The sequence below is a fragment of the Chiloscyllium punctatum genome, chromosome 20 (assembly GCF_047496795.1).
Source record: "Chiloscyllium punctatum isolate Juve2018m chromosome 20, sChiPun1.3, whole genome shotgun sequence".
Lineage (NCBI taxonomy): Eukaryota > Metazoa > Chordata > Chondrichthyes > Orectolobiformes > Hemiscylliidae > Chiloscyllium > Chiloscyllium punctatum.
In genome coordinates this window covers 55,268,084-55,280,637 of record NC_092758.1, presented here as the reverse complement: position 1 = coordinate 55,280,637, position 12,554 = coordinate 55,268,084, and the positions used below count along the sequence as shown (strand labels likewise).

Sequence of the window (12,554 nt, the reverse complement as noted above, 5' to 3'; positions counted from 1 at the left end):
GACCTCCAATTTCATTAGAAGAAAATTTTATTATTACTTCAATTACTGGCAATTACTTCAATTACTTATTACTGGCAATCAGCACTATTGCTATACCGCTTCTTTGCCAAAGACAACTGTTTCTGTTATATTCTCGTTTGATAGTTCACTATCATCAGTCGTTCTTTATTCTTTTAAACAACACAAAATTAAGTTAAGTAGCCCTGGATGGGACACTGTAAAAAAAAAGCAAATAAATGAATAAATGAAACTTGTAACAGATGAATGGAAACTTACTACATCAAAATAACATTATCTGGTGTATTCTCCTTTCACTGTGCTGAATCAAGGGATAAACTAATCATCCATGGTAAGGGATGGTTTAAACAGAAAAACATTCTTATATAAGAAAGCCATTTATTGTATAATGACAATAGATATAATCTGCATTAATTAACTAGGCATAATAAATTAGGATTATCAGGACCTGTGCAAAACACATCAGCTCCAATTGGTAATGCACGCAGTCCTTCACTTGCCTCACCAGAAGGCTGTGTGATATCATCATATTGTTTGGACCTTGATGCAACATCAACTTTAGCACCTTCAGAACTCTTACCTTTTTCAAAAGCTTTTTCAAAACATACATCTTACAAGTTGACTCCGATGAACGTCTAGTCTTGCGTATCACAGGAAATGTGTTAACATTCTTGTCTAGACAATTGAGTGTAGAAACATTTATTTCACAGGTTCTCTTATGGTCTGCAAGCAAAGTATTTGAAGAACTTACTGATATTGAGCGTCAATTTCACAAAGCCCTTTACACTGTGCGAGCCTTTCTGAACTGTGACAGATATTCGGTTGCGCTCCTGGACATGACAAAGGAAAAGGTCTTGTAATTTTTGCATCAGTACTTCAAATATGGCAGCATTGACTTGGTTATGAGTTATGTTCAGGTAACTTTATTTTCATTTTGATTTTGTAATTTTTATTGCAGGAATTTTTTGATCTTTGGCCAGTACAAATGGGTGAAGTACCACCATACGATGGTCCAAGAACTCCAGATGGAAGGGTATATTTTACAATTCATTTCATTCAAAAGATATTACTTTTGTTTTGACATTTTTATTCTTACGTATTTTGTTTTTATCTATAGGAAATAAACTTCTACAAAATAATTGATTACATCCTTCATGGAAAAGAGGAAATTAAAGTCATCCCGTAAGTCTCTCTGTTCAATAAAAAGTTGAGAAATGGATACACTGTTCAGAGTTGATTCAAGTTACTTCTCAGATCCACATTTGGATTCAGAGAAAAGAAAAATCAGAAAATAGAATGGGCAGAAGTAATTTAATTGGATATTTAGATAGAATCTTCTGTTCTCATTGGTGAGCTTGGAAGCAGGATAAAGCATACCTGGATGTCACCACCTTTCCATCTCTCTCAGAACTATATTCTGAGCAGGAAGACCCATGGTCAAATCTCCCATCCCACTAGCAATTGAGACCCTATGTGAGCAAGCAATAACTACTTAAAGGCCTCATTCCCCTCCTGATGGTATTAACCAATGTCAGAAAGGCCTGCTGCTTTACACAACAGCTAAAACTGTACAGTCAGCTGGTTACCTTAATATGGATGAAGCAAAGGGAAAGGACACATACACACCTGCAAAGAGACAAGTTATATTTCACAGAGGAAAGAAATCTGGATTTATTAGGTCTATTTAAAGAGACCACATTTTGGTAAACTTGAGTCATTCAAAACCCCACTGCTTGCATTGTAATTTGTACCCACTCCCATTTACCCATGCCCCTGTGCTCACTGACCAGTTAAACACTACCTCAATCTTTGTTTTTTCTCGTTTGCGTTTTAAAATACTTTCGTGCATCACTTCTACCTATCCTAAAATGTCATTCAGTCCCACAAACCTCTGTAATAATCTCTGTACTTCATTAATTAGAGGCCTCTTAGACAAGCCCAATTTTATTCATATCACACTGACGACCATGTTTTTATTTGTCAAGACCATAAGTTCTGGAAATTGCTCCTTAAACCTCTCCAAATCTCAAGTTTTAAGACACCCTTTAAAACCTATACCTTTGACTGAGATTCGGGTCACCTGAATTGATATCTGCTTATATGGTGTGGTGTTCAATTTTTGCTTTGTAACACTCCTGTTAAGTACTTTAGGATGTAATATTCCATTAAAATCATTATTTTAGATACAAGTTGTTATTGTCCAATATTATGTGATTGGCCCTTGGTAATAAATTCTGTGTTCAAAATACAAAAAAAATTATAAATGAAACCTTTCAACAGAAGAGTGGTTTGAATGTCTTGTAATTAATAGGTCCACTGCAGGAAAATGTTATTAATTCATTCCCATAGACATGCATTCCCCCTGCATGTTCTTTTCATTGCCAATCTTTTCAATGTCAACTTTGGTTCAGCAGTAGCATTCTTGTCTTCAAATCCATTCAATAATTTTTGCATTTCGGTGCAAGGCTCGGAGACAGGTCCTTTAAGACAGATGTTAAGCTGAGATCCCAACTGCTCTCTCAGATGATTTGGTTTTTTGCACCATTTTCTGGGAGGATGGGGGAGTTCTTTTGCCACCCTACTCAACCTTCCTTCCTTTACTAATATCACTGAAAGAAGTCCTGTATGTTTCCAACTGTTGTCCAGGGGATTTTGTATATAAACTAACAACCATGACTGTCTATATTGCAACAGTGACAAGGCTTTAAAATTTCTTTGGAATGTCCTGACACTGTAAATAGTGCAATATAAATGTTAATTTCTTAGTTTCTAAATAAAATCATCTCTTTTTCTCAATTGCTTTCCATTCATGCCCATCTCTCTTATCTTAATTTGTAGAAAAATTAGAATAGCTGCAATGTATTCAAGTCCAAAGAAAAATGTTGACCTCTGTTCTTCCTCACCCGTCTTCAGTTCAATCCATTCTATTCTGTCCCTTTTATTGCAATCTCTCTGTTTCCTCACATAGGAAGGACAGAATTTAATCCAGGTATTTGTGCTCTCTCCAAAGAGCCAGAGAAACAGTGAGAGCCCAGCGTCGCCTCTTTTTGGAATAGCTTGCTTTATTAAGTGTCATTCAGAGACTTTCATGGCCAACAGTGGGTCTTGGTATCAAGGACCTGAGAAGTCAAAATTCCAAACAGCCACCCAATCAAGAGGCACCAAACAATCAACAGCTAATTGCTCCTCATTGCCCTATCACTGGGGGAATAGATGTTTGTTACTGGAAAGGTGCCCACCAGAGGGCCAGCGCTTATATTTCTGATATTAGATGTTGTTATTAAGAGGAAGTTACTGCAATTACTTTTTCAACTTAAATGGTTTCCTCTAATTTAGATAATTTATTTTTTCAGGAACCCTCCTCCAGACCATTGGGCCCTAGTTAGTGGGTTACCATCGTATGTTGCAGAAACCAGCCTTGTAAGTTTTGTACCCCAACAGTAGACACAACAGAACCTTGCTGTGCTTTAGTATTACATTAAAGCAAGTTGTTCTATCAATATATGTTGACTGAGACTAAGGGGGAAAATTGTCTGTATTTCATGTTTCTCCAGATATGCAACATTATGAATGCAGCTGCAGATGAATTCTTTGAATTTCAGGTAGGTAAATGCAAAGAGAAAATGATGGGCAGTTGTCAAGCCTGCTAGAATGGGCAAGATGATGATTGGGCCCAGGGAATTGTGCGGGTGTCCATGCATCAGATTCGTGATGATGGAAAGCTGTAAGCAATTAAGTCAGTATTGGGAAGGCAATAGAGCAGGAATCCCATTCATTGGCTCATTGATTTGCTTAATTGCCTTATATATTATTAATTGCAATTTGGCATATTTTAATCCTGCTTCTGCAACTCAGTTAAACTTACATGTGTCTCTCGTATCTTCAGTTACCTATCCAGTGAAAGCTAGCAATTTATGTGTGGGGTCCACCACTCACTGTGTGGACTTGCTGCGGATTGACTCACAGGCTACTGGATTGATTTTGGGAAATATTTACACTGTGTGTAAATTTGCTGAGCAGGTTCTCTGAGGGATGCAGCCTCAGGAAAGAAAATTCAGAGCCTGGACATATTGGGTCCAAAATTTGGTAAGGGTCAGTTGAACCTAATGACATGGTGATTGGCCAATCAATGCAGGTGATGTGGGCTTGCTACTGGATTACATGGTAAGGAGCAGCTCAAATAATGTAATCCATCCCTTAAAATGGCATCATAAATTTGAGGCTGTCGGGTGAAGATAGCTGTAGGGCTGCCTGCAAGGAAATAAAGAAGTAATGGCAGTGTGGGAAGCATCTATCCTGTCTTTTTTTATATTTTTGAGCACTGGAGGAGATGTAATGGTTGTACTGTGACATTTCTGACCTCGGTTTGACACATCAAATGATCTGGCATGACATCAGAGGAGTCGTCTTCTTGGATAACGGCATGTATTTTTGTGTTGGAGCAACAAGAATTTAGGTGCTGGAAATTAAAACCTACAGAGCAATTCTTAAAAGGTCTGCAAGATAATGCAGCACAAGGCTGATTTGCCCTTTAAATATGCTGCCAGCTCAAAGTCATTAGGTGGTGCAGGATTCTTGATGGTCAATGACTGTTTGAGCTGCTCCTTGCCATGTTATCCAGTGGCAAGCCCACATCACCTGCATTCATTGGCCAACCACCATGTCATTAGGTTCAACTGACCATGACAGACCCGTACCAGATCCCAAATGACATAGAATCATAGAGTCATGCAGCATGGAAACATATCCTTTGCCCAACTTGTCCAGACGACCAGTGAATGCCACAATGTTAGGACTAAAACCAACCCAATGGTTCTGTATAAATTTATTGGAGCTTGCATAGATTGACTGAACTCAAGTGAACATACATAGATCAGTTTGCCAGATATACTATGGATAAGCCACAAATCCATGTGTATAGTTTAAATCCATTCTATTCACATTTACAGAAAGAGCCACTTGATAGTTTGGGATGGACAATTAAAAATGTGCTATCGATGCCAATAGTAAACAAGAAAGAGGAGATTGTTGGAGTTGCCACCTTTTATAATAGAAAGGATGGAAAACCATTTGATGAAATGGATGAAACTTTGATGGAAGTAAGTTTCAATCTGGTAATTTTGGAATCATAATCAGACTACAGGATACTGCATATTTACAAGTCTTTATCTTTTGTAGGCCTTGACACAATTCCTTGGGTGGTCTGTTTTGAACACGGATACATATGACAAAATGAACAAATTAGAAAATAGGAAAGATATTGCACAAGATATGGTGAACTATCATGTTAAATGCTCTAAAGATGAAATACAAGATATCCTGGTATGTTGGAAAAAAGTTAATGAACTTTGTTCAGCAATATTATATCATATTGAAATTAAATTTCCAGCAATGCTATGATTCCAGAAACAAATCACTAACAACATTATATTTGTCAGAAAACTAGAGAATGCTTTGATAGAGAACCCGATGAGTGTGAGGAAGAAGATCTTCAGGAAATCTTGGTGAGTGAACCATTCTGGATTTATAGTTATACACTATCTCATTCTTTTCTTATGTTTAAGATGTATCTTTTGCAATAAGTAAATAAAAAGACTGAAGAAACACTCAACAAAAACATAACTTTAAGAATACTTTAAATAATTTCTCTAAATAACGAACAGCAAAGACTATGCATCTTCTTTTCAAAAAAGGAAAATTTTCTTCTTTTCTTTGAACTTGTTCCTACTCCCTTGGCTATGGTCAGTTTACGGAAGAGTGATACTTAGTGCACGATTTTAAGATAGCACAAGTTGAGAGATTTCTCATCTCATTCTGCTGACATCAGTAAAAAGCACCTCTAAATGCAATTTCTCCTTCATGGGGGCAGTTGCAAAATCAAGCCATCCGACCCAGAAATCAGAGCAGAGTTGGCCATGTGAGTAGTTAAATGCTGAGGCGGAATATTTAGAAACCCCACTTCAGTTCTCTGGGATTTTGTCCTAGGCTTTTTAGAAGATATTAAACTCGCTAAGCACTAATCCCTCATACCCTCTCCTGCCCTCTTTGGCACCCCTATAGCCAGTCACGTGGTTTCTACTATGAGAAGATCTCAAGATCCATATGGAGATGAAAAGATCTTCTAAAAATGAGTATAACTCTCGTTTCTCTATATTTGATCAATTTTATTTATTTGTTCATGAGATATTGGCATTGCTAGCTAGGTTTTCATTTATTGTACACCCCTAGCTGCCCTGGAGCTAGTGGTGATGGTTCACCCTCTTGGTTTGCTGCTGCCATCCTTGGAGTGCAGGAAGGGAGTTCCAGTTTTTGACTCAGCAACAGTGAAGTACAGGTGGTCCATTCAAAGTCAGGATTGTGAGATGCTCAGAAATTCCACCATATTGTTAATTATTATAATTCATATCTTTTGTTTTTGTATTATTTTTAAGGCTGAAGAACTTCCAGATGCTGAGGAAGCAGAACTCTATGAGTTCCACTTTTGTGATTTTGAATGGTCTCCATTGGACCTTGTGAAATGTGGAATACAGATGTATTATGAACTTGGTGTGGTTGATAAGTTCCACATACCACAGGCGGTGAGTCATTTTGTTTGTTTACACTGCAACCAATTAAATGTGATAAAATAGGGTTACTGTATTCCAGTCTATTGACAGGCACGTTATGCACTTTGCTCAATATGCAAAAAGTCAATGCATTTTGTAAGAACATGTATTTTAGCAGATTATAGCCTTTTTCCTTCAGTAAGGCTTTTGCAACATCATTGTTAAAACACCATAGTGTCTAGTATCTCCAATGTAAGGAACAATGTGTGAATTTTTGCATTGGCATTCTTTAGTTAAGGTTATTGGATGTTGATGAGTTAGAGCACCCCAAAACCACTAGATTTATGATGGAAAAAATATTTTAAAATGATGTTTTTCATAGAAGGAACTGCAAAGGGAAAAAGTTCCTAATGGGAGTTGTGTACAGGCTTCCTGGCAGTAGTCAGGATATGGGGAAGAAAATAAATCAGCAGATAGGAAAGGCATGTAAGAAAGGAACTATTACAATAATCATTGGGATGGTGGGCTTCAATATGGAAGTGGACTGGGAAAATCAAGTTGGTAGCAGATGTCAAGAAAAGGAATACTTGAGATGTCTACAAGATGATGTTTTTGGAGCAACCTGTGGTACAGCCCACTATGGAACAGGCAGTTCTAAATTTGGTGACATGTAATGAGGCAGATGATTAAGGAGCTTAAGGTGAAGGAACCCCTAGTGGGAAGTAACCATAATATTATAGAACTCACCCTGCAGTTTGAGAGGGAAAAGCTTGAATCAGATGTAATTGTATTACAATTGAGTAAGGTAACTATAAAGAGCTGGTGAGAGTTGATTGGAAGGGAGCTAGCAGAGAAGATGGTGAAACAGCTAAAGTACCAATTTTTGGTGGTTATTTAGGAGGCACAGCAGAAATTCATACAAGTGAAGAAGCAGCATACTAAGGGGAGGATGAGGCAATCATGGTTAACTTGTGAAGCCAGGAACAGCATAAAAGCAAAATAAAAATTATACAATGTGTTGGAAATTAGTGAGGAGTCAGCAGCAAATACTGAAAGAAAATATTTTTTTTCTGGCTGGAGAATTAGTGATGGGGAGCAAAGAAATGCTAAAAGAACTGAGGCGGTGACACGGTGGCTCAGTGGTTAGCACTGCTGTCTCACAGCACCAGGGATCCAGGTTCGATTCCAGCCTCGGGTGACTGTCTGTGTGGAGTTTGCACATTCTCCCTGTGTTTATGTGGGTTTCCTTCGGGTGCTCCAGTTTCCTCCCACAGTCCAAAGATGTACAGGTCAGGTGAATTGGCCATTCTAAATTGCCCATAGTATTAGGTGTATGAGTCAGAGGAAAATGGGTCTGGGAGGGTTACACTTCGGAGAGTCGCTGTGGACTTGTTGGGCCGAACTATAGGGAATCTAATCCTGTTTAAAAGGCGGCACGGTGGCACAGTGGTTAGCACTGCTGCCTCACAGCGCCAGAGACCTGGGTTCAATTCCCACCTCAGGCGACTGTCTGTGTGGAGTTTGCACATTCTCCCCGTGTCTGCGTGGGTTTCCTCCGGGTGCTCCGGTTTCCTCCCACAGTCCAAAGAGGTGCAGGTCAGGTGAATTGGCCAATCTAAATTGCCCGTAGTGTTAGGTAAGGGGTAAATACAGGGGTATGGGTGGGTTGCGCTTCGGCGGGGCGGTGTGGACTTGTTGGGCCGAAGGGCCTGTTTCCACACTGTAAGTAATCTAATCTAATCTAAAAAAAAACTGAATAGATACTTTGCATCAGTCTTCACAGTGAAAATCATCAGCAGCATACCAGAACTTAAAGAGATTTGGGGCAGTGGTAAGTGTAGTGGTAATTGCTAAGGAGGAGGTTCTGGGGAAGCTGAAAAGTCTGAGAGTGGATAAATCACCTGGACCAAATGGACTATCCTCCAGAGATCTCAAGGAGATAGCTGAGGAAATTGCAAAAATATTGCTGGTGATTTTTCAGGAATCACTGGTGTCAGGAAGGGTCCCAGAGGACTAGAAAATGACTAATGTAGCATCCCTGTTTAAGAAGGGAGGGAGGCAGGAGGCAGGAAACAATAGGCTAGTTAACCTGACCCAAATCACTGGTAATATTCTATAATCTATTATTAAGGATGAGATTGTAGAGTACTTGAAAGTGCATGGTAAAAAAGGCTTTGTTTGTATGGCTTGGTCAAGTGGAGATCATGTCTGATAAATCTGTTAAAATTCGTTCAGAAAGTAACAAGCAAGTTAGACAAAGGGGAGACAGTGGATATGATCTATCTAGATTTCTAAAAGGCCTTTGACTAGGTGTTGAATAGCATGTTGCTAAATAAGAAAAGAACCCACAATGTTAGGGGCAAGGTATTGATATGAATAAAGGATTAGCTGACTGGCAGAAAGTAGAATGGCAGTTAGTTACTAATGGAGTTCTACAAGGACTGTATTGGGACTACAACTATTCACATGATACATTAACAATACAGCCAAAAGCAGAAATGCACTGCCAAAGCTGTATAAAGCTCTGCTCAGACCATAGTTGGAACATTATGGGTCATGTATCTAGAGATCCAGTGGAGATTTACAGGGATGAAGAGCTTGGCATATGATGACCAGTTAAAAACTCTAGGTTTGTTCTCAACGGAGTTTAGAAGGATGAAGGGGATCGCATTGAAACTTACCAAATATTGAGAGGAGTGGATAGAATGGATGTGCAGAAAATGTTTCTACACACAGGAGAGACTAAGATTGAGGTGCACAGCCTCAGAGTGAAGGGACAACCTTTTAAAACTAAAATGAGGAGGAATTTCTTCAGCCAGTTGGTGGGGAATCTATGGAACTCATTGCTGCAAAAGGCTGCTGAGGCCAAATCATTGAGTGCCTTTAAGACAGAGATTGATAGGTTCTTGATTAGTAAGGGCATCAAGGGTTATAGGCAAAGGACAGGTGAATAGGGTTGAGAAACATGTCAGCTATGATTAAATGACAAAGTAGACTCGATGGGCTAAATAGTCTTATTCAGCTCAGGTATCTTATGGTATTATGTAATCAAGGTTATTGTAATTTGCTCTGTATTCTTTATATTTTTAACATTTTCCAGCAATAAAATGTATTTTTTGTTTCTGTACTGAAGTGATCTCTGAAATGGTTGGGTTTAAATGTAAATGTTCTTTCTTTGTTCACCACCCCAGACCAACGAGGAGGTTCAAAGGAAACAACAGAGAAACTAGTTACTGAGGCCTAAAACCATCACAAAACACTTCCTTCCTCCCCAATCATGAATTACACCTGATCCAAATGTAAATGCAGATGAAGGTGTGGTGCCCAGTTTCTCAGCTAATGTTCCTCCTGGTAACCTTCATTACTGCCCCGTCCAAGTGGGTGGTAGACTTGGTTACTGAGCCCATACATTAAACGTAGAAAGAAGGGCCTGTTCTAGGATTCCATCATATCTGCCTGATCCCTTATCTTCTGAGAGCTCAACCTGATGATGTGCTCTTTTATACTTCCTTGAGTGTCCTTTGGCACGAGAAAGTACAATTTGTTTCTAACACTTTGATTTTCCTTGATAACACTAAAGATAATTGGTTGGGAATACACACAAGGGATTTTTTAATGATGTTTTTAAATTTGATGAGTAGTTCAAGGGTTGCTAGTGTTATTATATGACTTGTTGTTTCTATACCAGTTTATGAATTCTCTGGGGAACCATGCATCTTGTCTGACGCAAAACCCTTCTTGATTCCAGGAAAGTTTTAGAGATAAGATGAAGAGCAAGTCTTAAAAGCTCAACCCCAAAATACAGCCAGCAATGTTGGGGGTGCTGTTTGTGAGCGTGTGACCCAGACTCTTATAGTTGCTGTTGAAAATTGCTGGGGATAGAGATATCAACAGGAAATCCAGAATTTGATCATATCCACTATTCTCAAAGGCCTTCCTTCTCTGTTTTGACACCAACAAAAATATTTATGTCAAACAAAAATGAAAGTTCAGCCTGAAGTCACTATTGCTTTTGAAATTTACATTTGAATAGAAAATAACTTGGTGATTTTGTAAAATGAAGTGAAATTGCAGCAATTGTAACCAGCTTGAAGAAAAACTCATCACAAAACTAACATTTTGTTTCGAGTAAATTAGTCACAAAGCTTTTTGTTATGCGACAGGTATTGGTCCGTTTCATTTATTCTCTAAGTAAAGGATACAGAAAAATCACCTATCACAACTGGCGGCATGGGTTCAATGTTGGGCACACCATGTTTGCCCTTCTCATGGTAAGAACTTACCTTCTTAGGTCTACAGACGAAATATGAAATTGTAGGATGGTTATAGCACATAAGCATGTTGTTCAGCTTATTTGCATCTATATTGTCTCTCCCTGCTTGTTCCCACATAACCCTCAAATCTGAATTAAATTACTCGGTCTGTGAATTATAAAAGGACTCGTTAACCTTGATATTGTCAGGGATTAGTGTTCTCAACAAATTGAGTTTGAAGTTTCAGGCAGGCTGCAAGTCCCAGTTTCCTCACATGTTATGGAGTTAGTTGGCACCTGCTTTTTACTAAACAGGTTCCACACCAAGAAGCCAGGCTGATTTAACAGGTCTGAATCCCAGTTGGGACTGCACAGCTAGGGACGAATTTGCTTCTCCTCCTGGTCCATGAGCAATTCAATAAAGGATCTGACCTTTACTCTGAAGGTGTCTTTGCCTCTATTAAACTGCCCTTTTTCCTGAGACCTGGGAAACTGAATAAATCTGTGAAACAGGGTCTCCCAGCATCACTATACCAATAAAGTTGTGAATTGACCTCTTCGGTGTGCTTTGATTGGCAATCCCTTGACCTGTTTCCTTTAAACAGAAAAGATTTCTTCCTAATTGATTGCTCTGAAATACACAGTCAGCACAAAATGACTTCCACAGTCCATGTTAAAAGTGTGTTATTAGTTATTCTTTGATGTCTACTCAATGAATTATGCCTGTCAGCCAATACCCAAGGCAATTCCATCACCATCCCTGGGTATGTTTTATCTCATTAGAGGCTGTGGCACATTTGGAAGTCAATGGCACGGAGAGTACCCAAAATTGATTCCAGACCCCATGATGTCTCATGTCATCAGAGATAAAGTAACCTCCTGCTGAGTACCATCTATTACCCTCCTTCAGCTGATAAGTCAGTGCTATTCTATGTTGAACACCAGTTAAAGAAGGACTGAGGGTAGCAAGGGGACAAAAGCACACTGAGTGGAGAATTTCACTGTCTATCACCAAGAATAACTTGGTAGCACTGCACTGACAGAGCTGGGTGGCTCCTGAAGGACAAAGATGCAAGATTGACATTGTGGCAGGCAATGAGAAAACAATCAGCCTGAACCAGTCTACATTTTACAGATGCATCTGCTCTTGATGACAGACATATGAGGTTGACTATTACACATTCCTAAATGTTTCTTAGTTCTCAGAAAGCACACAGCTTCCACTGAGTTTCCATAGCAATACACCTTGCTAAATGCAATGGATTCAGAACAGATCCATCAGCTCAAAACCTGGGGAACCATGTGATGCTGCAGTCACTTAGACACATCAGAATTCTATTCCACTGCAATAAGTAACTTCACCATACAGCACATCGCCATCACCATTAGTCCTGGGAGCTAATTATGATTCAATGACAATAATAAGGATGCCCTATGTCAGGCTTCTACTTATTGACTACAGTTTCAACTTCAGTACTACAATTCCAATCACACTAGTCTCCAAATTCAGAAACCTTGGTCTCTGCTGCACCCTCTGCAATTGAATCCTCAACTTCCTGACCCCTGGATCACAATTAGTGAAGATAGGCGACAACACCTCCTTCAGAACAATCCTCAACACCAATATCATGCAAGGATGGGTACTTCATCCCTTACTGTACTCTCTGTACATTCATGACTGTGTGGCCAAATTTTGTCAGAACTCCATCTCCATGTTTGTTGATGACATCACCGTTGTA

The 12,554-nt window shown here is 39.1% G+C and overlaps 1 protein-coding gene across 1 annotated transcript in view; it reads left to right on the top strand.

Annotated features, from left to right (window-relative positions):
* The window catches only part of pde6a (phosphodiesterase 6A, cGMP-specific, rod, alpha), a 47,821-nt gene that overhangs the window by 15,560 nt on the left and 19,707 nt on the right, over positions 1-12,554 (top strand). The window contains exons 4-13 of the mRNA XM_072590946.1: positions 729-869; positions 977-1,051; positions 1,136-1,200; positions 3,372-3,438; positions 3,573-3,620; positions 4,968-5,117; positions 5,197-5,340; positions 5,457-5,522; positions 6,450-6,596; positions 10,727-10,834. Coding sequence (XP_072447047.1) covers positions 729-869; positions 977-1,051; positions 1,136-1,200; positions 3,372-3,438; positions 3,573-3,620; positions 4,968-5,117; positions 5,197-5,340; positions 5,457-5,522; positions 6,450-6,596; positions 10,727-10,834 — 1,011 coding nt within the window. The remainder of the gene's footprint in view (positions 1-728; positions 870-976; positions 1,052-1,135; positions 1,201-3,371; positions 3,439-3,572; positions 3,621-4,967; positions 5,118-5,196; positions 5,341-5,456; positions 5,523-6,449; positions 6,597-10,726; positions 10,835-12,554) is intronic.